The 27,901-nt window shown below is 36.9% G+C and overlaps 1 protein-coding gene across 11 annotated transcripts in view; it reads right to left on the bottom strand.

Annotated features, from left to right (window-relative positions):
• Positions 1 to 27,901, bottom strand: part of CADPS2 (calcium dependent secretion activator 2) — a 567,091-nt gene that overhangs the window by 20,882 nt on the left and 518,308 nt on the right. For 9 of the 11 annotated variants that reach the window (XM_009454114.5, XM_001146755.6, XM_054687681.2 and 6 more), the window contains 3 exons: positions 20,734 to 20,817; positions 20,592 to 20,624; positions 5,384 to 5,491 (listed from right to left, as the gene is read on the bottom strand). In XM_009454114.5, coding sequence (XP_009452389.2) covers positions 5,384 to 5,491; positions 20,592 to 20,624; positions 20,734 to 20,817 — 225 coding nt within the window. The remainder of the gene's footprint in view (positions 1 to 5,383; positions 5,492 to 20,591; positions 20,625 to 20,733; positions 20,818 to 27,901) is intronic. The other 2 variants (XM_054687678.2, XM_054687676.2) reach the window with 1 other exon arrangement.

Here is a 27,901-nt window from a genome sequence, read left to right on the forward strand (position 1 = left end):
AGAATTACTTTAAATTTTACAAGACATCATAACATTAAAAAAATCTTGTGGAGATGAAACTCCTCCACAATTAAACATTTAATCAATTTATAACAAAGAGCATGTTTAATCTGCATGATTTACCAATTAAATATTGTACCCTGATGTGTCTTCAGCAACATGAGAGCTAAAATGAGATAGTTTCCAAGGGATTCAAGGTGGGCAGTGCCCAATAAATGCACAATGGTTTAGAGAGTTAGGTAGGTTTAGTGTCTATCTTGAAAAATAAGATGCGCTTCAGTCAACTCTCAATTGCCTCCACATTTCAACATTCTTGGACCTTAGAAAATGACAAGAGAAGTGCTGTTGTGGTCATTACTACAGATGTCAGTTTTGACTTCTGAAAAATCACCCCTTTCCAGCCCAGAGAGCCAAAGCTCTGAAGAAATGTACCAGGATCTCTGCTGACACATGGACACCTGTGGCTTGTGCTACATGTTCTGAAACCTGAGAGAGTGAGCAGCCACTCTGCCTGGGAAGAAACATCACAGTAGGCATTAAAAATGGAATTGAAGAATTAGAAAATCTTTGTCATACTTTTTATATTGGGATCAGGTTGAAGATGGTTTTGATTTGATAAAAATTTTAAAAAGACTGCTCACAATGATGCCTTATGTGTTAAAAAAAAAAAAAAAAAAAGGACATTGGTGTAAGAGAGAGAGCCTCAAAGCAGAAAAACTTTCTTTTGGTATATTCATGATCTTTCCTACTACAGGATAACTTCTTTCAGTTTTTCTTACCCAATAAGTCACTTTTTTAAAATTGGAAAAGTAAATGTAATATCTAGATTATAAACTTAGCATGTGCCTCAGTGGTCACGTGAGAGGCAGAGATATCCTCTGTTTAAAACATCCTGGTCACCTAGAAACACTGAGTCTGAATACAGAATATACATATTGCAACTTTTTAAAAAAATTTGGGTTTCAGAACCACAGTGATAGATATACACAATGTCATATGGCATAGCTATTTTTGTAGATAGATTTTCTTTTCTATTAATCTACTGCACATGCTACTGCTTCTTTGGTGGGACACCTTGTTTTCACATGGCTATCACAAAATAACTTAGAAATTACTATACTGAAGTACAAGACCCTTTATGCAATCAGTCCAGTAATTTCGGTCATCATTGCTAACATTAAAACTAAAAAAAAAAAATTGGTTTAAAATCTGGAAGAGTTTCAGAAATCATCTGGAGTTCCAGACGAACATCTTTAGTTTACACGTACTAAGTAAACTGAGTCTTACACAGATGGCATAACTTTTTCAAACTCACCCAGATATTTAATGGCAGAGCTGTGGTTGGAACTCAAGTTTCTGCATTCTCAGACCAGAGCTCTTCCCATAACACTATTTTATCATTTCAAATTTTGTTAAGTCAGAGGTAAGGTAGAGAGAGCATAGACTTTGAAACTTGAGAAATACGATTTCAAAGTTTGACTCAAAAATCCACAAGTCACTTATCTTCTCTGAGTGGGAGATGTTTTAACCTAAAAATAGGGATAAAATGGGATTGACGGGATCTAGCCTAGGAGCTTGGAAATGATATAGGTGAAGCACCTAGAACATTCCCTGGAACAAGGAGGTGGCCAGGAAATGGTAGTGGTGAAAACTACAGCTATTATTTTGATAGGTTGAAAAGATGAAGGATGTACCTTAAACAAACTTAGTTTTCCCTGTTAACATCATGGACCTGCCATAACTTATTTATACTTTTAAAAAGTTATTTCTGTTTTAAGCAAAAAGTGTTTTGTAAATGTGACTACTTATGAGGTGAATATAATGCCTTCACATTCGTCCTAATGTTAGCTTTTGTGACCCTCAAAGGATACTTTTAATTTTAATATTTCAAGATTTGATGTAAAAAAATTAAAGATTATCCTATTTATGACCTTTAAGGTAATGCAGATTTTATTCATTTCCTCTCTCATAGTTTGACATTAATGACTTATTATTGGAGATGGGAATGATAGCAGCAGTGCAGAATACCCCAGAAGCAGATTTTATACGGTAAATGGCTGTGTAGGTTGTACACTGAAAACTCTTGAAGATATCAATCTCATTCCAAAAACAATGGGCACGAATCTAGGCCAATGTCATGTTTTTGGTCTTAAGCAATAGCAGCTTATTTAAACCAAATCCTGGGGTATTTCATCACAAAAATCAGGAACAATCAAGGTGTTTAAATGATCAAAAAGTTATAGAGGTCAGGGATACTGTGAGTAGTTAGTTACTACACTCAGGGAAAGTTCCACAAACTTTTTAACACAGCTGCATCACCTGCAAAGATTATTTAGTATTACATGCTTTCCAAAAATGTTGGGGGCAGGGTGAATATGTTTTGCAGACTAATTGTTTTATATAAAAATAGTGTTATATGTGGCATTTCCAAAACTAAGTGAATTTCTTGAAGAGTTTAAGCCCTCATGTTGCATGACCCAGAAACTGTAGCCCTTGTTTTCTAATCTGGGTTGGTTAAAACCACTAAGTTTTAATTCAGTATAATGTGTGTGTAAGCGTGTTTTCACTTGCATCTGAAGTTAACAAGATCCATTTACTTACTTATATAGGAAATACTCTAATTGGAATAGCAAAAGTTCGTCATGATGCCTGAATGAAATTGTTCTCTTCAATCTTTTATCTGTAATAGGCTAAGGTTGCTAACAGTATTTATAGGGTCATTATTTTCAACTGTTTTTTGACACCTAACAATATTATTTTAGGCTCCAGCCAAGTGGATTTCCAATAATTACATAATGTCTCTCAGTAATGATCTGTTGCTTAAGATACACATTCTACTTTACCTTTCAACACGTACTTGATAACCTCTCATTTTCTAACTGTAATTGAGGCAAATTCAGTCTTGGCTAATTAGGGGCTTTTAGTATCCCCTCATACATGTTATTCCTGATGACAAATCAATAGAATTAGGGTCTATTTTTATTTTTAAATAAAGTAATAAAAATGTGCAATTTAAAAATATTAGAATGTTTAAGGACACTACAATTATTTTACAAATAACAAGTCCAGTGTTCTACCGGGGATATTCAAAATACAAAACCTTCACAACCAAAACAGAATGGTTGCTTATTAAGGGTTACTTTTAGACCCATAGCCATGTCAGATGCTTAGGCATTGAATGAAAGTATATATAACCAAGGCAATTAAACTAGTGTTATATTTTAATGTTGGCCTCCTTAGAGCCACTTTAGTTTCCTCTGTCTGTTATCGTTGCCACATAGAAAGTCTTCCAAAGAACTTCAGTGAATGAAGAGGAGTTGGAAGTAGAGAATAACTTCAAGGAGAAAAAACTTCTACCTTTATAATGAACTGATGGCAAGAATGGATTGCAGTAAATAGGTCACCAAGTCAAAAAACTGAAGATGTTCAGAAAGTTCACCCATTCCCCTTGACAAATCTATCTATGATGGTCTACTTATAGAATGGCTTTAACTTTTCAACATAGAAGACGTGCTTTAGCTATTCTAAGAAGAAACATAATGGGAATAACATCAACTCAATTTCCCTCTTCTGTTCAACAGTTTTGAAAATCACCACATTAGCAGAAAAAGTAAAAGAGAACTTGGAAATGAAACATATGCTTGTAAATTCAGAGCAATACCAAATGGAAGCAGAAGTTGCTAATATGGTTTCAGTATTTTGTAAAAGAGCCAGCTGGATGGATGATAATTTTTCTACCCCTGCAGGGCATCAAAGCTTTTAGAAAATCATTTTTTTCACACATATTAACACTTAGCTTATTAAAACAGGCAATACTTTTTATTGTAAGATAGCCTGAGTAAAGGGTAGAAACATAAAGCATGAAAGATAAGATTCATTTTGACCACCCAAACTGACAGTGAACACTGACACGAGAGACCACGGCAGAGAGGATGACGTAGCAGGACCTTCTGCAACTGCCACAGCTGAAGTGTCACCATGAAGCCCGTGAATTGCTGTTACGAAAACATTTGCAGTAACTTGCATAATTAAGTGAAACTGCCAGAAAAGCATTTCTAAAACGCAGAGAAGATGTACATAAATAAATAAGCTTCAAAGCAAATATTACATTTAGGAATCTGTATTGTGGTGAATTATGCAAAGTTATGTCACAAGCAAAGTATCATTTCCTTTGAACTGACTGTAAAATAATTACAAATGAATGACAATATTGTTATTTAAATTGACTGCTCTGTTAGTCTCCTTTACAGATACTGAATAAATGAAACATGACGATCACAGTATACAAAACCACAGTCCTCATTTTTAGGCATTGTCATGCCTAAATGAAGACCTTAGTGCTGATAAAACTGTAATATTGCATATTTTAGCACATATCAGTACTTTAAATCAAGATAAAAATGTTCAACAGTAGAGTGGCAGATATTTGGCTTTACTGCAGCTTATTTGTTTGTTTAACAGTAGAATATCATATTGACTTAAAACGTCTTATAGTAGGGACCACATCCATTAGAACATGATTCTGTTTATGGAATGCTGCAAAAGGCAAGTGAAAAGATGCTGAACACCATGGTAAAATTATTATTATCTGGCTTTTTATAACTAACCTCAGGTTTTTGAGACTCATTCTAATGGTGACAATTTTTATATAGAAAAGGAAGCTAATTAAGGCCTCCATCAGCAGTCAAAAGAAGTATAAAAATTATCAACTATATTAGCTGCAAATGAACAGGAATTGGAAATGGGGAATAACTTCAAGGAGAAAAAACTTCTACCTTTATAATGAACTGATGGCAAGAATGGATTTCAGTAAATAGGTCACCAAGACAAAAAACTGAAGATATTCAGAAGGCACCCCGCCATCCCCCCGGCCCACACACCAACAAATGTACCTTTGATGGTCTATATCTAGAATGGCTTCAACTTTTTATTTTTTTATTTAGTCATTTTTTTGAGAGAAAGTCTCACTCTTTCACCCAGGCTGGAGTGCAGTGGAGCAATCTTTGCTCACTGCAACCTCTGCCTTCCCGGCTCAAGCGATTCTTGTGCTGCAGCCTCTCGAGTAGCTGGGATTACAGGCATCTACCACTACACCCAGCTATGTCTTTTATTTTTTCTTGTATTTTTAGTAGAGACGGGGTTTCGCCATGTTGGCCAGGCTAGTCTCGAACTCCTGACCTCAACTGATCCACCGGTCTCAGCCTCCCAAAGTTCTGGGATTACAGGCATGAGCCACTATGCCTGGCCAGCTTCAACTTTTTAGTATAGAAGATACAGGATCACAAAAAGGAGACTATGCTTTGCAAACATAGCATCAAAATTCAACTTTTCTCTTTGCAGTTTATCTATGGTGTCAGCATACCTTGCAAGGGAAGCTACTTACATCAAATAACTTTTCTATATACATTTCCTCATTGACCTTTTCTCGAAGAATATCTTGGTTTTGCCGAACAAACATAATATAGGTGTCTGCCAGATCCATTCCTGGTTTCTGTTGTGAAGGAAAAGCAGGGGGAACAAAATAACATCAGGTCTCAATTGTGAAATTATTATTTAATCCTACCCTGAAAAATAATTTTGAAAATTACAGTCATAAAAATGAGCTTAAAACTAAACCAAAAGTGAGCATCTTCAATACATTCCATAATTAAAGCAAATAAAAGTTTATTACTGATGTTCACAACTTGAGATCAAATTGAAAATACAGAGTTGTAGATCCGTAGATATCTTTTTTTTGTTGTTGTTAAATGGCTATCTTGAAAGGCCAGTATGTCAAGCAGTATAAATGAATAAATTTTTCCAAAAATTTTCCATGTGTAATTATAATTTCTCAGTTGCAAATACAATTTACTTTGTATCATCTCTGGCTGGCTTATCAATAATATTTAAAAATGCGCTGAGTGCCATGGCTCATGCCTGCAATCCCAGCACTTTGAAAGGCTGAGGCAGGTGGATTGCTTGGGCCCAGGAGTTCAAGACCAGCCTGGTCAACATGATGAAACCTCATCTCTACAAAAAATAAAAAAAAATAGCTGGGAGTGGTGTTGTGAGCCTGTAGCCCCAGCTAGCCAGGAGGGTGAGGCAGGAGAATTGCTTGAGCATGTGTGGTTGAGGTTGCAGTGAGCTGTCATCATGCCACTGTACTCCAGCCTGGGCAACAGAGCCAGACCCTGTCTCAAACAAACAAATGAAACAAAATAAAACCAAACCAAAAAATGTTAGCTTTCCTTAGGGTGCCTCCCTCAACTGCTATGGGCGTTCAAGGAATACAAACTAAATTTTTTATTAAGCTGAGTAAAATATTTTGAAGAAGATATTGGGGAAAATATTTACTATATTACAAAATGAAATGTAAAATATCTTGTGGATTATCCATTGCTTCTACTCAATATTTAACAACATTATCTGAATAATTTATTTTCTTTTAGAAATGTGGCAAGAGTATCAATGAACTAGTTTCCTATGTACAGCCGAAGATGTGGATTAAATACCTTTCCAAAGTTATTTAACATTTGGTGTCTTCTAATAGTAGAGGAGGTAATACAATTTCTCCTTGCTATAGATGCTGCAAAGTCAGTACTAGTAAGGGATAGACGCCTGCATGGCTGTTAAAGACTTTTTTCTTCTTGATTTATGTTTAGCTCTTTCTTGAACTTCATATAGCTGGACTAGATAATGAAAGCACTTACTTGTGTCATCTACACCTGGGGTTGGTTCCTAATCTGTATTGAGTTGTTGATTAGAGTATGACATTAATAAGAACAAAATGATAACTATCTATCATTAGGTAGATCTGCTACCAATTAGATAGGTAGATCTATTAAATTAGATAGATCCATCGACCTAATGATAGATAGGTAGAACTGATGCCCAAATAAGCCAGTTAGCCTTGCATCATTTCGTATTCACAGAACGCATTTATAACCTTTGTCAGCAGACTCATTTGCAAAAGTAAATACTATAAGAAAATTAGGTTAAAGAGGATATGGGTCATTTAACTATTACCATTGCTGGAAAAAACAACTCAAGGTAAACATGTGAGTGATGCTAGGACAGTAGTCACATCTTCTCCCTAAATGAAAGAGAGTTCTTGCCATTTTTTTTTGGAGGGGGCATATTTTATATAACATAATAAAATTGACCATCTCTTAACCAATATATAGTATAGGCAATGAGCATGTCTTACTTATTCCATTTATAAAAATTAATGATTTTTTGTTACAAAGTTATTTCTGTGCAGTAAGAATTACTGCAATCTCTTACTGTTCTTATATTTAGCCTAAAGGTAAATATATACCACATAAATTCAAGGATCCTTTCAACATGACCCTGATACAACAACATTAGCTGTAACTTGAAATAACTATATAAATGTCTTTACTGGTCTCTCCTTCAGTAGCATTCATACACAATGTTGGCTATCTATTTTCAACCTAATGGAGGCAATTTATCAAATTCGTTCCTTCACTATTTCAATAATTCTCATGAGCAATGTTTGAAAGTTTAAACAATTACAACGATAAACAATAAAAAAGCTAGACTGTTTTCTTCTTTGGGTCTAGCAAGATTATACATTGGCTCTTCCAGTGAAGAGGCAGGGTAATTTGTACAAAGATTACTACTATTAATACTTGAAGGAAACTAACTCCTAAGATACATATTTCTCTCTGTGCCTCTCAAACTTTGTCAAAACACTGACAATGAGAACATTCAAAAAACCTGCTGCTGCAGAACGAAAGTGACATGAGAACAATTTTCAATACACAATAGCAAGTTAACTCAGTATCTGAGTTTCAGGCAAGTATCCAGAAACAGGATGCTGTAATGTACAAAATACCAAGGTAGTTGGGTACAGCCCAGTTGAACTGGGAGTTGAAGAACAGACAAATGGGACGCTTGTCTTTACTACTATTTCTCCCAACCCCATTTTTGTTTCCATCTTTTAAAGGCCACTGCTTAGACATTCAGTTCAGTCAGTCACTAGACCTATCAGTCTCAGTGGAAACTAAGTTATGGCCAGGAAGACTGAATAATGACTTTAAACATTTACCATAGACACTATGGTAATTTCTTTTCTGTTTCCTTGATCACTTATAAGATTAGACTATCATGAAACACTGTCCAGGAAGAGTTTATTTTCCACCACCTGAAACTAACACTTTACAGTTTAAGCCTGAAAGAAAACGAAATGCTTTTCCTATTGGCAGATCCAAGGGATATAATACTGAAATGTCTAAGTTGAGACAGTTCCACAACTTTCTAAGGAAATAAAAATCTCTGGCTGAGGATACACTTGATTGTTGTAAAAAAATCAAGTGTTTCCTTTTTTTAAAAAAATTGCATTTTCTTCCCTTTTGGCAAATTAAGATCCACTTGCCTAAAAAACAAACCCAGAATTCTTACATTCTTCACTGGAATTATTTCTTCCTTTATCATTGAGCTGTTTACCTATTCTTGAAATTGTGACATATGGGAATTTCACACCTAGTGAATACATTTTCATGTAGCTTGTGGCATGAGTGTATAATCATTAAAAGAATATACACAAGTAAGAGTAACTGCAACAGCTGGTGACATTTACCAATTAGAATTGTAGTTCTTTAAAACACTTTATCTTTCATTTGGTGTATGAAGGGTAATTATCTCTGATAAATTGCTGAAAAAGATGTAATTTTCCTTTTAAACAGTTTCTACATACAGTACAAATGTGTTTGGATAGAAGACATTATCGCTGGTTCAATGCTCCCATGTGCTAAGACTCTGTTTTATTATGGTGGTAAAATTTACACACTGAAAGTCACTGCATCTAATTTGAATCATTATTAAGTGTTATAAGAATATGAAGTTTAGTGAAAATAATAACTAAGTATGCTAGTACATTTTTGTGGGGTTTTTTTGGTGTGTACATGAAAACAATGCATATGATTGCATTGTAAAGACAAACTATAACTACACATTCTGATACAAATGCATGACTACCAATTATATCAAAAAAGTGGCCGGTTAAACTTCAACAGCTGTGGATTCAGATAAGTTTTTATTAAGAATATTGTATTCTAGAGAGCTATATTTAGAAATCTCTTCTAAATTGGTAATCATAGTTTTCTTAATATGAGAAAAATAACAAAAACCATATAGTAAGTACTCTATGTATTAAATGCCATTTCGGAGTAAATTATTTTTTTCATACTCCCATTTAAACCTCCAGGATCCTTAGTTCACTACACACTAACTCTTCCATCTTGTTTATTAAGATGGTAATCTCTAAATGAAAATAGTAGTTCCTAAATTACTTTTAATCTCATTCAGAAAATAATAGAATTTGTCTAGCAAAGTTATAGTGAAACAACACAAAAATCTAAAAAATTCCCCCATGAGCACAAAGGGATCAAGAACTATGGGAGGAAATGAAGTATTTTAAGGTGAGTTCCTCTGACACTGTATAAGTAACCAAATACATCAGTGAGTGAATGAGTTTAAGAAAGGGTGCAGACTCCAGCACTTTTTTCCCAAGCGTTAATCACTAGTTAACCTAGCAAGATGAACACGCTGTTTGAAAAGAAGAGAAAAAAATTCCTTGTTAATTATATGCTGCAAACGCTCTTGCTTCCTGCTGCTACATCTAATCCCACAGGTGCAAGTCTTCGCTTTCCCTATTCATGGGTAGATGGGTGCAACACTGCAGTCATTTTTCACGGCAACAGATTTAGACACAGAAGAAGCTGCTTAACCTTCCACTGAAGGTTAACAATACACTACACAAACACTGTCATGGTGCCTATTTAACAAGGAGACAAATTTTTAAATATACTATTCCAGCCTCAAAGCTTAACTAGAAGCTACAGTGTAATTGACTTAATTTAAAAGTGCACTTCTCATAACCTAGAAAAGCTTGCCTTGAAGAAACAATCAAGAGTGGAAGTGTAATATCCTGCGTTATGATTATCTGCTTGCTTTGTAAATGAAATACCTGTGTCTGGCCATTCATTACCATTTGAGAAAAAAGGATCATGTAAGATATAAGACAATAAATAACATGTCTTCGAAATCTGAAATTGTAGTAGGAGCAATTTATATCTCAATTCTGGCACTTAAGATTCAGTAAAAATTTATAATTGATCATAGAACATAGTTCTACAAACATGCAATTTATCTCAGGTATTGTTAAAAACAATATTTTTCTTTCACTAATATATCTTTAATGCTCTGGCATTTATCAATTTCTGTATTTTTATATTTGAATAAAAATCTCCTGAAATTTTTCAAAAGCATTTGAAGTAGTTTAAATAAGTTATATGTTCTCACATAAAAAAGGTTTTTTCATATATTCATGATCATTATGTTGTAAAAAACTAAATACAGTTTGCCAAGTTTTTACAAAGTAGATTATATTGTATTCCCACAGAAAACCAGATGGAAATACACAGAGATTACAGAGCCTTCTAATTACATTTATGCCAACTTAAATATTTAATAAATATGATGGGAAGAGAAACAGTTGATAAAGAGGGGGCTGGATGCAGTGACTTATGTCTATATTCCCAGGGCTTTGGGAGGCTGAGGTGGGAGGATTGCTTGAGGCCAGGGGTTTGAGACCATCCTGGGCAACATGGCAAGACCCTGCCTGTATAAAAAAGTAAAAAATTAGCCAGGCATGGTGGTGCATCCCTGTAGTCCCAGCTGCTTGGGAGTCTGAGGTGGGAGGCTGCGGTGAACTATGATCACACTACTGCCCTCTAGCCTGGGTGACAAAGTGAAACTCTGTCTCTAAAAATAATTTAAAAAGGGGCAGAGAGGAAGAAATTTAAACAACGAACAAGTCACAAATATATGCATTTTAAAAATAGATTTTTAAAAACCATGAATGAAAAAAAATCTCATTGTTATTCCAGACCGGGCGTGGTGATTCATGCCTGTAATCCCAGCACTTTGGGAGGCTGAGGTGGGCAGATCACGAAGTCAGGAGATAGAGACCATCCTGGCTAACACGGTGTGTTACTAAACATTGTCTCTACTAAAAATACAAAAAATTAGCTGGGCATGGTGGCGGGTGCCTGTAGTCCCAGCTACTCGGGAGGCTGAGGCAGGAGAACAGCATGAACCCAGGAGGCAGAGCTTGCAGTGAGCCAAGATTGTGCCACTGCACTCCAGCCTGGGTGACAGAACGAGACTCCGTCTCAAAAAAAAAAAAAAAAAAAAAAAAAAGAAAAATTCCAAACTATTATTTCAAGAATGAAGCAGCCAGTTAACTTTTTTTTTTGTTAAATTTAGCAGTATTCAAAATTCTATTAATTATTATATGTTTAGGTAGTTTTGACTCCAAACTGGGAGTAGACAATTCTGAATTAAAAATAATGACACCCACATCCTTTTGAAAACAGCTTTTAGATTTAGAGCATGTAACGTGTGTTTTAAGTACGTACATTTGATTCAATCCCACATTTCTAAGGGGCTGTTCCATTATTGCAGAGTTCTTGTCCTGGATCAGGGTCCTCTGTCTGTTACTTGAGTATAGTTGGTAAAAGGCAGAATCCTACCTTAATGCTATGAAGGTATCTGATATCAGAATCTATTATAATTAATGCTACTAAAACTTAGGTAGTCATATTACTTTTATTCTTAACAGTCACATGAATTTTTCACACTATTTCTTCTAAGTAGTTACATAATTTATACATTTATAGGTCTAGAAACAGTTATGTAGCATTAGTATGTTACATTTTATTGTATCAATGGGGAAAATCCTTTCAAAGAGAAGTTTCTTTTAAATATTAAAATAAATACTGAATGATAGTTTAAGATATTAGCCTGAACTACTCAAGGGGGCAAGTTAATTTTCAATTGAGATCTATGGGTTTACAATGCCTTCCCCATTTGGGACTATGAGGATCAAGTATCTTGCTATTTCTGATCTACGGTTAGATCACTAACATCCCAGAGTTTAGAGGAATAGCTGCTCATACAGTAGCACCAAACACAAAATGTGCTAATGTGTACACTACCTATGAGCTTTATACTATTATATGCATAAGTAGCAATCATAATGATGATGGTTTTAAATCTCTCAGTTCACTAGCCTTTCCCTCATCCACAGTTGTGTCAATTAGAAAATACTACATGAGGACTTGAAGAAGTAAAATTAAAATGCTGCATTATTTCATTTTTAGCTTTTAAAGTTTAGATGGACTGGGATGGGTTTACTCAGCTCAATTTGGAACGATTCAGATTTTGGCTTAAGTGACGACTCAGGGTGCTAGAATGCCAGTGTCTGGAGGCAGCTCACGGATTTGTCTTACGTAAGAGAGAAAAGCCAGACAGACAAAACACAAAGGAATAAAGAAGCAAAACATTCATCTGGAAAGCACAACACACAACCTCCTCCACTCCTAGACGAGTGAGGCTCTTAATCTGGTCCTGGTGTGCATCCCTCTCTCTAGGTGAATATGTCCCAGTGGGCAAGAGCTCCATTCCCCGAGTTGTCTGGCTCTCATGCTGATGTAAAGCTCCGAGTATTCAGGTGTGGTTATCTAAGTAGTAAACAACATGAGAAGCAAGGAAGCAAAAGAAGGAAGAGAGAAAACACTAATGTCACTGAACTGACTGATTATACCCTAAAAGCCACCAGTGTGTACTATTCTAAAAGGGAACATAAATGAAAAAATAAAAAGCTAATATTGTTCACTCTGTGGAAGGGAACCGGTTTTTCTTTCGGTAACTGGTCACGTTCTTAAGTAGCGAGCGGGAACTAGGGAGTAATGCATGGGAGCCGGAAGCATCATTCCAGGTAGAAACAATAACAATTTATTGCAACAGTGCTTTACATTTCAAAGCACATTCACGTTAATGTGCTCATCGAATTCTGAATTCTCATAATGAGGGAGGCAGCACAGGGATTATAGGTTGGTGCAGAAGTGATTGTGTTTTTTGCCATTAAAAGTAATGGCAATACTTTTAAATACTAGTATCCTCACTGCATGGGTGGGAAAATGGAAGCCCACAGATCAAACAGCTAGATAGGAGCAAGGTGGAAAATGAACTGAGATCCTCGACCCCATATCAAGTCTGTGCAGTACAGAGGTGGGTAAGAACCACCTTTTGGGGATTTTGAAATGAGAAATCTTTGGCAAGTATCATAAAGATGAGAGAATATTTGAGAGAATTCCTAATGAAAATAAGAGAAAGATTGGCCATCTCCTTTATCTTAGGACAGACCACCAAGATCAGGCATCAGTACGATTAAGCCAATGAAGAGAGACAGTTTCTTCTTCCTTCCTCATTGTTTTGGTCTTTTCTTGGCCACAGTAATCTTTATCGTATCCTCCAAGTCTCTTCAGCTGTTTCACCTTAGCGTCTAGCATAGAGTTGGTATGCAGCGTGTGTGATAATGTTAATAAGACCATTTTAAATAGGGATTTTAAAAATCAACATACATCCTTAAACCCCAAAATGTCCTGTTTAACTAGAATGACAATAGAATAAAATTCCAGAATCAGAGTTGGAAAGAACCTTTAATGTCATCTTGTCCTATTTCCCACATAATGCAGAAATCTTCAGTACCACACCTGGCAAACAGTGGTGCAGCTTTTACTATGTCACCTTTGTAAATAACTTTTTAAAAAAGTTTTGTCTTACACTGATTTCAGTTCTGCTCCAACTTGTTTTTAGTCATTGTTCCTAGTCCTATCTTCTTGACTGATACAGGCTCAGGCTGTTCCTTTTTCCAAACAGGAGCCCTTTACATATTGATCAGGGCTACCTTATCTCTTAGATTTTTTTTTCCCTCTTTCTAGGAACAGTCAGATTTCTTTTTTTTTTTTTCCTTCATAAGCCACTATTTCCAGATCCCGTTAACTAGCCTGGCTGCTTTCTATAGGAGGAAGTAAAGTAAAAAGAAAATGTTGCCTTGAAAGAATTCAGATGTGACTTGTTCACAATCATACAGATGCGATCAATATGGTATAAGTGAAATGATTATTTCCTACAATGTAGATACTAGATTTTATTGTAATCAATAATAATAATAATGTATGATAATAGCTAGCATTTATTGTGCACTAATTCCATTCTAGGAACTGTGAAAACAGCTTAACATATTCACAATAAGCCTATAAGAGGTGTAATTATATCTCCATTTTACAGAAGAAGAAACTGGTGCCTAAGGTCACATTGATAATAGATGAAGTGATGGAGCAAGGATTCAACCGCCAGCAGTTCGGTTCCTCAGCCTGTAAGTAACCCCCCTGTTATGCAGCCTCCATAGATCTATATACCTGATTTTTTCAAAAAGTACTCCATATTATTGTCAAACATGATCTTTTATACAACTTTTTACATACATTTGCTATCAGCTACATCTTACCCACCTTACAGGTGAGCAAAACTTTTTTTTTGGGGGGGAGGGGTTAGTATAATAATTTAAACCTGCAGAATTTGTGGTTCTTAGTATTCCTATCTGCAAAGCTAATATGAACATTTTCATCCTTGTCCTGCATCTAATTTCTGTCAGATCTGAGTTCCCTTCTAAGTTACTGTTGAACAGGACAGACTCACCTAGTCCAGGTCTTGCTTTTTCTTTCTTACTCTTTTTTCAAATGTCTGTTGTCTTTGCCACCATGAGCATTCCAAGGTTCTATGATGGGGCCATAAATTGTATAACTGCCACAGAACTCCTCCCCAAGATAGGGTTGTCTAGCCAAGAGCAATCTATCAAACTATACTGAAGGACACAGTTCATCATCTAGATCAGAAAGATATCAAGGAGAATCCTACCAACTTCTTTGTGAAGAGGCACGTGCCTGGAATTTATTTCTGTTCAGGACTACACTGAAGCATTTTTCTCCTAAGTATGATTTTTTTTTTCATTCATAAAGTGTCATGAGAAGTATACGTTACAAAGATACAAAAGACTATGTTTATTATATTTAAATGGTTTCATTTGGGTCATTTTCTGTTAACTCACATCTTCAACTGTGCTATAATTATAAGGAATATCTGACAAGTATGTTCTAGGAACATGAATTCCTCCTTTTATGCATAGGAATGCCACTTAACTTCAGTTGTAATTTTCACGTTATAGAATCAATTTATTTATTGCTTTAAAAACATTCCAGCCAGGCATGGTGGCATATGCCTGTAATCCCAGGACTTTGGGATGCCGAGGCAGGCAGATCACCTGAAGTCAGGAGTTTCAGACAGCCTGGCCAACATGGTGAAACCCCATCTCTATTAAAAATACAAAAAATTAGCCAGGTGTGGTTGCACATGCCTGTTTTCCCAGCTACTTCGGAGGCTGAGGCACGAGAATCACTTGAACCCGGGAGGTTGGAGGTTGCAGTGAGCCAAGATCAGGCCACTGCACTCCAGCCTGGGGCACAGAGTGAGGCTGTCTTATTAAAAAAAAAAAAAAAATTCCGACAAGTGACGGTATTATAAGAAGGTATTGCCTTCTTATCCAGAAAATTTTTTCTAGCTCTTTATCTTCTCATCATCTTCCAGGTGGAATTTTTGGGCTCTGTTGTCTCATAGAGAGAACTGGACAAGAACTCACATGGTGACAGAACATTACAGTTAAAAGAACTAATGCAGTTATGTAGCTTACTCACTCATTTTATAGATGACTAGACTGGGGCCACTTAAGTAATGCCCAAGGTCATACAGTTTCAAGGGCACATAGCCAGATAAAATGAATTAACAGTAAGGTATTATTAAGTCCTTGGCCAGTGCTTTTTTCTTTTAATAAACATTTTATTTTAGAAAAATTTTAGATTTACAGAAACACTGTGGAAATATTAGTTTCATATAACCCACACCCAATTTCCCCTATTATTATCATCTTACATTAGTATGGTACATTTTCTACAATTAATGAACATATATTGACACAATATTATTAACTGAAGTGTGAGCTTTATTCAGTTTCCCTTTGTTTTTACCCAATATCCTTTTTCTCTTCCATGATATCATTCAGGATACCACGTTACATTTAGTAATTAGGTCTCCTTGGACTCCTCTTGGTTGTCTCACTTTCTCCTACTTTCCTTCTTTTTGATGATCTTGAAAATTCTGAGGAGTATTCTCAGATATTTTGTAGTGTATCACCTATTGAGATATGTCTGATTTTTTTTGATGATTAGACTGCAGTTACAAGATTTTTAGAGGAAGACCATAGAGGTAAAGTGCCATTTTCATCACATCCTGTCAAAGGCTGATAGTATGATTTATCACTGCAGATGTTGACCTTTGATCAACTGGCTGGGGTAATATTTCTCAAATTTCTCCATTGGAAGTTTATTCTCCCCATCTTCCTTTGCATATTGTACTCTTCGGAAGGAAGTTACTACGTACATCCCACACTTAAGGAGTAGGGATATATGCTCCACCTCCCTGAGAGGGAAGTATCTATATTAATTATTTGGAGTTCTTCTGCATGGGAGAGCTGTCTTTTCTCCCCATTATGTACTTCAATATTTACTTGTATCAGTATGGACCAATGGATATTTATTTTATGCTTTGGATTATAATCCAATATTACTTTACATATTTGCTCGCTCAAATTATTCTAGCTTAGGCCACTGGGAGCTCTTTCCATCATCTGCTGTGTCTCTTTGAAACACAGAGTTTCCAGTTTTGTGTTTTTTGTGAACATCTCCTTTCTGTTGCTACAAGATGCTCCATGTTCATCTTGTATATTTTTCAGCACCAGCCATTTCTCCAATGAGCTCTGGTTCATTTCATTAAAGATTAGAGAACAAATTTGAGTGCTATGTGGGCTTGTTGCTACTGGGGCATCACTGTTTCTAGGCTCTCTGAGCTAACAGGGCAAGAAAATGTATGTGAGCACATTAACGCATGCATATACATATATCTAAAAATACTGTTAAATGTAACCAGCTCTATCTGTACTAAGCTAAAGACAAATTCACACTGATATTTCCAACTCTAATCCATTACAGGATCATTCTAGTCCCCTTCCTTTGCTTGCCTCTAACCTGACTCTAACGGTGAGAAACCTGGCTCCTACCAACCACCATCCATTTACTTAATTGTTCAATTCCAATACACACGTATAGTGGCTTCAAAATTGTTAAACTGTGGAGAAAAACTTTATCAACCAGAGTACAATGCTTATTTGTAAGTTCCATTTCCCCTTATTCTTACAGACTCCACTAATTTCCAAAGTTACTCAGATCAGCACTTTCCTCGCTCCTCTTTCAGTGAGTTTATCTCATACATTCACAATAGAATTATTTTATTATAGTTTCCTTTCCATCCTGGGATTCTATGATCACTTAATTGATTTTTAAATAATTGAATATACTCAAGTTCACTCTTTTTGCTATGAAGTTTGGTTTTGACAAACGCACAGTGTCATGTATCTACCGTTACAATATCATACAGAATAGTTGCTGTGTTCCAAAAAATCCCCTGTATTTGAACAATTCAGCCCTCCCTGACCTTGAACTCATGGCAACCACTAATCTGTTTATAGTCTTTACAGTTTTGCCTTTTGTAGAATGTGATATAAATGGAATCATACAGTATGCAGCCTTTTCAAATTGGCTACTTTTGGCAATATCCATTTAAGATTCATCCATGTCTTCATGTGAGATGGGAGATCTTTTCTTTTTGCTGAATAGAATTACATTGTATGGACGTACCAATGGTTATTTATACATTGACGTACTACAGGACAATTTTGGTTGATTCCAGTTTGGGTGATTATAAACAAAGTTGTTATGAACATTTGTGCATAGATTTTGGGGTGGACATACGTTTCAAATCAGTTGGACAAGTGCAGAGAACTGTGATTGGTGGGTTACCTAGTAAGGCTATATTTAGCTTTAAAAGAAACTGGCAAACAGTTTTCCAAAGTAGCTGTAGCATTCCTACCAGCAATGAATGAGAGTTCCTGTTGCTCTCTTATCCTCGTCAACATTTTGCTGTTGTCAGTTTGTTTTTGGATTTTGGCCATTCTAACAAGTACATAGTGGTATCTTCTTTTAATTTGCATTTTCCTAATGACAAATGATATTGAGCATTTTTTCATAAGCTTACTTGGTATCTGCATATCTTTCTTGTTGCAGTGCCTGTTTGGATCTTTTGCCCATTTAAAAAGTTTGGTTGTTTTCATATTGTTGAATATTAAGGGTTCTTAGAACACTTTGGATACAAGTCCTTTATCAGATATGTGTTTTGTAAATATTTCTTCCCATTTGTGGCTTTTCTTTCTCTTAACAGTGAATAAGAGTATACTTATCAATTTTTAAGTTCAATTTATCAATTTTTTTTCTTTCATGAATTATGTGGGGTTGTATCTAAAAACTCATCACCAAATCCAAGGCCATATATATTTTATCTTATATTTTCTTCTTGAAGTTGTATAGTTCTGCATTGTATGTGGGTCTAGGTCTGTTTTCAGTTAATTTTTGTGAAAGGTGAGCCAGCGCTCTTTTTCTCATGAGACTCTCTTAAGAGACAGCTTCAGAGAGGCATACTTGCTGGAGTTTGAGTATAAAAAAGAATAACGGCCAACAAGACCTTACAGCTTTTAAAGTTAATATTCACAGGCATCAACAATAGAAGTGTAATGTCCATAACTGAAGAAGGAATTCATCACTTTGTAATCTGCCATGGTCAAACCACATCTATGGTATAGTATGTTCTGCTCCAGGGGGCAACTTGATTTAATGCTGACACTGATAAGCTAGAATTCCTCTAGGTTAGTAACTGGCATGATGAAGAGTCTGGATATGATTGCCATAGAAGTGTGCATAATGATATGTCTGTTTCCCTATGTCTTTTGTCTTTAATATTGTGAACCATTTGAGGGCAAGAAATGTACATCTCATCATGTATGTCCAGGATCTAGCACTTAGTATGTGCTAAATAAATATTTAAGTAGTGGGTTTAGTGAATAAATTGAGAATGTTTAATCTAGAAAATAAGCGTTCCTCAGACAACATATGCCTGTGAATAGCCACCACACCTCCTGGGAAGAGGAGGCATGAAAATTGTCATTAAATATGCAAAGAGCTATCATGCAGAAGAGAGATTAGAACGAGGATTAATGGGTAAAATTCACAAAGATACAGAATTTCAACTCATAATACTTAAGAGTAGGCTGCCATATGGTCATCCTGTAACCACTGAAATAATTAAACAGCGCCCAAGTGAATCTTTGTAAGGGATGTTAGAGAGGGGTTACTTGCACTGAGAAGGGAAGTAAATGAACCATTTTCTGTCTCCTTCAACTCTGAAATTCTATGGAGAGAATAAACTAGTATAGGGCCAATTAAAAATCTCAAAATCTCTAAGAACATGAATAATTTTGGTGTCACAGTCCATTTGTAATTCAAAATCAAACAAAAACTATGTGTGTTACAAAGTCCAATGTGATATATACAAGATTATTTGTGCCTTCCTTTTTAAGATATCAAACATAGAATCTCCCCTTAATTCTCCCTTTCATGCTGCTGCTTTGTGGGGCTCTACATATGTGATTTTTTTCTACTTATGGTCCAGCACTGATTCCTTGATTCTAGGTACAGGACGAGGAGGGTATGAAGACTTCTTTGGGAAACATTTGTAAAATAAAAAGTCCAGTTCCAAAGAAACCCCATGCAAAGGTAGAAAAGTCCAGGGCCTTCTCATTTAAAATACTCATTTATAACTACAGCAGCAATAAAGCCAGAGACAAAATGTGGTGGTGCATCCTAAAAATAAGAGCTATCTACAACTGATACATAAAGCTTGCCAGCACTCAAAACTGCTACCATTTCTAATGGCAATGTAGAGATATAATGTTCTTCAAATACAAAGAGAGAATTTATATTCCATCTAGTCTTAAATCTTAATTTATTTTTCATTGTGCTCTAATTCTAATTCTTTGAAAATTGACATATATGCCAAAATAAATGATTAAACAGAACACCTTAGGCCTTGATCATATAGGTGATAATAGAATTTAAATCAAAAACTAATTTGGTATGATGATTAGCTTAAAAATGCTGCACAACTTGTTGGTTATGTTTACCATGTGAACGTTCTCATTGTAGCTAAGTCAGTTTCATGATTTCTGTTCATGGAATCTAAATTTTGGAACAAATTTATGAGTTATTTCCCAAGAATTCTATGAAACAACAAATGTTAAAATAAGTAACTACTGATTTATATAACACTTGTGTATTTAGAAAACTAATTCTTTAACTGGTTCATCTTTATCATTATTTTACCTTCTATAAGAAACCCATTACAGCTTTCATAGAAAGGGGAGGAAAAGCGAGCAGTTTTTCTATAAATAGTGTGAGGCATTTTTCTACCCCATCCTAGAGTGCTATAACTTCCCTCTGCAACTCAGGTGATATGTTCTTATGATGAACTGATCTCCTTAAGAGTTTCTGAGCTACAACAGAAAAAGTCAACGAAATAATCTTGCTATGTCTTGTTACGAAGGTTAGTGCTTGCTTAAGGAAAATAAACTACTCCCTAAGGGAATGGCACTGGTTTAAAGATTTGAAATAAACCCATGATGAACTGCAATTTTTTAAAAAATAATTCCATACAGTTTTAAAAAGCAGATAAAAAATACTTACTGGAACATCAACATATTTTGCAGCTGCTTTCACCTTAAGTGTGAAAGAAAGAGATAATTATGAGAATTATTTTTTTAACTGCCATATAAGTACTATGACAACAGTTAAAAGACCACAGAAGAGAACTCATTCAAATACTTACAGTGAATGACAGAATGGATGAAAAGAAAGTGCCTTCATCATACCTTGACAGCTTAGACAACACGCCTTCCAACACTGAAACAAACTATAATACAGTTATAGTGAGTATTTAGAATGTTACTATGCATACAAACTAATAGCAGGACAAACAATTCCTGAATCAATTTCTTCCATGGCACAAAAATTCACAATGAATGAACTGACAGCTGAGGTCAGACTAACTTGTGATGTTTACTCTTTCATTCTGAACATGAACTCTACCGTCCTTTCCTTTCCCATGGCTGGAAATAATACACTTTTTTTTTTTTTTTTTAAAATGAGATGGAGGCTTGCTCTGTCACCCAGGCTGGAGTGCAGTGGCGTGATCTTGGCTCACTGCAACCTCCACCTCCCGAGTCCAAACTATTCTCCTGCCTCAGCCTCCCGAGTAGCTGGAACTACAGGCGTCCGCCACCACGCCTGGCTAATTTTTGTATTTTTAGTAGAGACGGGGTTTTACCATATTGGCCAGGCTGGTCTCAAACTCCTGACCTTGTGATCCACCCGCCTTGGCCTCCCAAAGTACTGGGATTACAGGTGTGAGCCACTGTGTCTGGCCAATAATACACAATTTTTTAAAAAATAAAAGATAATGTGTCATAGGAATCTAGTCACTATACGTATGAGACCACTGAAGCCATTCATAAATAATCTTAGGTCCATGAGATTTTTCCTTAAAACATTTTTCAACTTCAATGTGGACGTTAAGAAACAATGGCAGGCAAGCTTAATCAGACTCCTTTCTATTTTATATTACTTGCCATCCTTCAACTTTTTCTACATCTACACAGGAGGTTGAATATAAAAGAACAGATAATGGGCCAGGCAGGGTGGCTCATGCCTGTAATTCCAGCACCTTGGGAGGCCAAGGTGGGCGGATCGCCTGAGGTCAGGAGTTCGAGACCAGCCTGACCAACATGGAGAAACCCCATCTCTACTAAAAGTACAAAATCAGCAGGGCATGGTGGCTCATATCTGTAATCTTAGCTACTCGGGAGGCTGAGGCAGGAGAACTGCCTGGGAGGCAGAGGTTGTGGTGAGCTGAGATCACGCCATTGCACTCCAGCCTGGGTGACAAGAGCAAAACTCCGCCTTAAAAAAGAAAAACAAAAACAAAAACAAAAAACCAACAAACAAACAAACAAAAAATGAACAGATAATGAAAGGGAGGTGGTGTAACATATGAGCTCTTGTAACTATGACACAATGGCTGACATTAGTTAACAAGCATTTACCAGGCAGTTCTAATTGGCACATATAAGGATCATCCCCGCTTCCCAAAGCTTACGTAGCAGTTACGGAGAGAAAACAGATACACACTGCAGAGTACAATGGAAAAGAGCACTGGACTCAGAATGTATATCCCAATTCCATCACTCAGTAGAATGCAAGCTCAGTTTGACCACCTTACTTCTCAGGCTTCCTCCATCAGTTAAATGGATTAGGGTGAGGGGGGTAGGATGTGGAATTCAAATTAGTCTCAAAAGTGGTTTACATTTCTAAAACTTTATATTTCTATGAAATAAAAAAACACATACACTATAATACAGTAAAAATGTGAAGAATTTTACTTTATTTAGCATGAAAATAGATGAATAAGAGATCTTAAGAATGACATACTGCCCTACATCTCTCCTCCTTAGAACTAAAATAATATGAACTATTGACACATTATAGATTCCCAAAGGGAAAATGCTGACAAGGTTTTTTCAATAGGAAAAGGGAAATTAACGAAGACTGGTTTTTGTTCACATAGCAGCTTCTTCAACAAAGTGATAATAGTTCTAGGGACACAGCTTATTGGTCTCTGGTGACCAGATAACTCGCTGTGAGTGCATAGGAGATAATCTTTTCTTTATGGCTGATCAATTACTGCAAAATAGTTTATGCAAAAGAAACAAAAACTTCCCTATAGGTTTCTCCATCACATCATTTGCGACATGATGTAAGAACACAGAAACAAAACCATGCAGACTGACTGTGAACTATAAGTGCATTTTTAAAGAATGAGAATAACGTATGCTTGGGTAGCTATCCTAAAGGATGCCTAGGGAAAAAAAATCCACCCACAAAATTGCGAATTGCTCACATGTAGAAGTTAATTTAGCACTTTCTTCCTGCCTGTTAGGATTTCTTACCAATCATGACTGGCTAACTCAACTTGATGTAGTTTGCAAGGACCCAGAAGACGAATACTCTAGGGTTATGTCAGACCAGGGAAAGGGAATTCCAAACTTAATGGCCCTCTGTGGAAAATGCCTCATCTCTTGTAACTCAAATCTTGGAGCAAGTGTGTGCTGGGTGATCTCATTTGCCACGAGGACAGCGGCAATTACTATGGTTACTAGACAGCTTGAACCATGGAGGCTGTAGCCCAGTACCTGATTCTTGGTGCTTGCTAGTGAGTCTGTGCATACACACATGTGTGTTGCTGAGGGACAAAGCAAGATAGAGGCAGGAAGCCTGTTGATGAATTTGCTGAGGGACAAAGCAAGATAGAGGCAGGAAGCCTGTTGATGAATTTACATCTTGGCTCAAGTTGCAGCTCTGCCGCTGTCTGGCTACGAGATAAACGTCAAGTCATTTTGCTTCTCTCTCTTCATTGTACTTCTCAGTAAAGTGGGGAAAAGGACAGCTATCCTGCCCACCTTACAAGAATGGTCTGAAGATCAGTGGAGGTAATTTATGTGAAAGAACTGTGAAAATGGCCAAACACTAAAGAAATGTAAAGAATTAATATTATCCATATGATTAGCAAAATCACTATCTGTGTCTAAAAACCTGAATACATTAAGTCACAAGTTAATGGGGGCTGCCTTAGAATTACTTAGTGACAAAGAGGAATGAGTTTGGTCCTTAAGCTAATGGGTCTAATTCAATTAAATCTATGGGGCTTCTATGGAGGTAGAATAGAGCTGAGGCTGTAAGTCAGAAAACCACTGGGATTCTGCCTGTTTCAAGGTTACTTGGCAGACGGCAGAAGGAGGAAGGCTTTAAACACAGGTGGTCTTGCTCCAAAGCCCATGCTCTTTACCCATCATGCTACAGAACTGTAAGAATTAAGTGATACGCCGTATGCAATGTGCCCAGCATATAAATACTCAAGGGTTCAGGTGTGGTGGCTCACACTTGTAATCCCAGCACTTTGGGAAGCCAAGGCAGGAGTATTGCTTGAGTCTAGGAGTTCAAGACCAGCCTGGACAACATAGCAAGATCCTGTCTCTACAAAAAAAAAATTAAAAAAATTGGCTGGGCATGGTGGCGTGTGCCTGTAGCTTCTCAGGAAGCTGAGGTGGGAGGATTGCTTGTGCCCAGGAGTTCAAGGCTAAACTGAACAATGATTGTGCCACTGCACTCCATCCTGGATGACAAAGGAAGACCCTGTCTCAAGTTAAAAAAAAAAAAAAAAAAAGAGCTTGGCCAGGTGCCGTGGCTCACAGCTGAAATCCCAGCACTTTGGGAAGCTGAGGTGGGTGGATCACGAGGTCAGGAGATCGAGACCATCCTGGCTAACACAGTGAAACCTCATCTCTACTAAAAATACAAAAAAATTAGCCGGGTATGGTGGCAGGTGCCTATAGTCTCAGCTACTCAGGAGACTGAGGCAGGAGAATGGTGTGAACCCGGGAGGCGGAGCTTGCAGTGAGCCGAGATTGTGCCACTGCACTCCAGCCTGGGCAACAGAGTGAGACTCCATCTCAAAAAAAAACAAAAAAAAAAGAGCTCAATAAGTGTCATTTTGTTTTAATTATTAATGAGTACCTAGGATAAGACATACAAAAACACAACAGTCTTAGACCTTTCCCTTTGGGAAATACAAACTAGTGGGAGAGATAGACATGAACATAACTGCACATGACACAAGGCAGAAGTGTTATGGGCAGTGTAGACAGTAAGCAGTATAGCTGAAACCAGAAGAAGGAAATAATGTCTTTGACTACAGGATATGGGGTCAGCTTCACTTATGAGTTGGCATAGGAGCTGAGCCAAAGGATAGCAGAGATAGAGTGGCTAAAATGACTCTCTGGGAAGGTTGCTGGCAAATGCATTTAGGGCAGAAGTTTCTCCATGTGGCATCTGGCAGCCTGTCTGGCTCATCTTCTTCAGAGCACGAAGCAGCATTGGCTTATATACAAGTTAGTCCTAGGTGTGAACCTGTGGTCTGCTGCATTCATGTCTCAGCATTCTTTGTCTCCATTTCAAAAGTAGTGGAGAGTCTTTCCTCAGCTTCCTCCCTATCCCTAAAGGTCCCTGGGGAGGCTCAGTACAGCTGGGAATCTAAGTGCTTACATGGCAGTGAGCAGCAACAGCACCTGTGGGATTAACCAGCTGAGGTGTACAGTTCCTACAGGAAAGTTTTCTTTGTAAGATTTTTGTTGAGGCACACCTAGTAGAAGAGCTACCTTAAAAATCAAACTCTATTATAAACATCAAGATTGACTAGTAACAATATACCTTCCACCTGGCTTTTAATTGCATAAAACAGCAAGATTCCAAAGAAACCCAGTTAAATGTTGGGTTTAGTTGCTGCATCTTTAACTGCTTCCTGTGAACTTTCTCTGTACAGCTCAGGGAGTATATAAACACTTATGGGTTTGCCTTTGTGCTGTCTGTTCTCCTGAGGGTGTCGGGTCGGAATGAAACACTATAATCTCTTTGTTGCCTTGCTCTTTATTACTGATGCCATTAACTGGGCTTGTTTGAAAAATATTTAACACCTAAAGTCTGCCTGGGTAATTACTGACTTTGTCTCATGAAACTCTTGGAAGTGACTGGTAGAAGGAAACATGAAGAGTGCTTCAAGGCATGTGCATTTACATTTCTTGTTGATTTTGACAGCATATAAGATTCATATGGAAGGTAGAACCATAAACTCTAAGTGACGGGATGATTCCGGCTAGGGTTCAAAACGCACAGTTCTTGCATTTTTAGCTGTGACACTTCATGAAATAAACAAGGAATATTTGCATCATTTACACTGCACGTTATAAAATCTTCCACAGAAAACACAAACATCCCTAGTATGGCTGATAATGAAAAACTAAGTGTTTTCTGTGGGGGAGGATGGGATAGCTGTTTTTTGTTGTTGTTGTTGTTGTTAAGATCAGGACTAACTAGTATTGTTAAAAATCTGCACATGTACTCCATGAATTTAGTTAAAAAACTTTTAAAAATTAAAAATAAACTTGTTTTAGTAACATATTCTTAAAAAATGTGAACACAGTACCAGAATATCATGAACTAGGAGAAAATAGGTTGTCTTCCCTAAATCAGAATGTTAATATATAATAATAAAATAATACGAGGCGGCCAGGTGTGGTGGCTGACACCTGTAATCCCAGCACTTTGGGAGGCCGAGGTGGGTGAATCACGAGGTCAGGCATTCGAGACCAGCCTGGCCAACATAGTGAAACCCCATCTCTACTAAAAAAAAAAAAAATCACCCAGGCATGGTGGCGGGCGCCTGAAATCCCAGCTACTCAGGAGGCTGAGGCAGGAGAATCGCTTGAACCTGGGAGATGGAGGTTGAAGTGAGTCGAGATTGCGCCACTGCACTCCAGCCCGGGCAACAGTGCAAGACTCCATCTCAAAAATATATATATACACACACACACACACACACATATATACATACACACATATGTATATATATACGTATACATATATATACACACATATATATGTATAATAACACAATTGTCTCTTTCCCATCCTCCTTCTGTGAATCCAGCTGTGAAACTACTTATTTGAAGCTTTATTCCAACTGACTCCTAAAAGGTCTTACCAGATCCTGCACATCTATAGGAAGGAGGGAGAATGTTTGACAGCAGGTATTTATTCATAACATACCTTGTTCTGCAAAGTATCTAGGACAACTTCTAAAACAGCACACCTAGACCAGATGTTGGTGAATTCACCACACTGTTTTCTCTCACTCTTCCTTTCATTGCTCCTCCACAAATAAAGTGAACTATTTTACTTTGCATTCTCTCTCTGCTAAAGGCTCCTAATATCGTATGCTATTCCTTTTGGGCACATACTTGGATTTTAACAGATGCCTTCTGAATATATGGCCTTGATCCAAACAAGTAAATTGAGTAAGTTTAATGCAATTAATTTCACCAGGCTAAATTAACAAGAAACTTTAATTACATAATCTAGGCAGTCAGATCAGATTTATCTTCTATCTATCCTATTCTTAAGAGAAATCCAGGGGAAAATATTCTAAGTTACGAGAGAGAGAAAGAGAGCGAGAGAGAGAATGTATATATACCTGTATATCTGTATCAATATAGTTGTGGGAAAAGTGTATATTATTTCCTAAATCCTTTTTTTTGCAATAATTGACAATCTAGGAAGTTGGATATTACAGAAATGATCTTTTAATTCATACCCAGAATTGATGGAGGCCCTGTTCAGCAGTGCTTTCTGAGAGTTGTCATTTTTTTCACTCTTGGCTCTGTTAACCATATTCTAAACCTTCCCCCAGTTTTTTTTTTGTTTGTTTGTTTGTTTGTTTTTTATTTAAGACAGTCTTACTTTGTCACCCAGGCTGGAGTGCAACGGCGTGATCTCAGTTCACTGCAATCTCTGCCTCCTGAGTGCAAGTGATTCTTGTGCCTCAGCTTCCTGAGTAGCTAGGTTTATAGGCATGTGCAACCATGCCCAGCTAATTTTTTTTTTTTTTTCTTAAAACAACAAAAGTTTATTATGGTATAGTTCTGTAGTTCAGAAGTCTAACAAAGGCTTCACTGGGCTAAAATTCAAGTGTCAATAGGGTTGAGTTCCTTTCTGGAGGCTCTAGGGGAGAATTTGTTTTCTTCACTTTTCTAGCTTCTTGCCTGCATTCATGGTTCATGGTCTCCATCCTCCATCTTCAAAGCTGGCAACATAGCATCTCTCTAACCCTGCTTTTGCCATCTCATCTTTTTCTCTGACTCTTTTCTTTTGCCACCTCCTTCCCCTTTTAAATACCTTGTGATTACACTGGGCTCACCTGAATAATTGAGTTATCTCACAGGGTTTTGCCATGTTGGCCAGGCTGGTCTCAAACTCCTGACCTCAAGTGATCTGCCTACCTAGACCTCCCAACGTACTGGGATTACAAGTGTGAGCCACTGCACCCAGCC

This window comes from Pan troglodytes, chromosome 6 (assembly GCF_028858775.2).
Source record: "Pan troglodytes isolate AG18354 chromosome 6, NHGRI_mPanTro3-v2.0_pri, whole genome shotgun sequence".
Classification (NCBI taxonomy): domain Eukaryota; kingdom Metazoa; phylum Chordata; class Mammalia; order Primates; family Hominidae; genus Pan; species Pan troglodytes.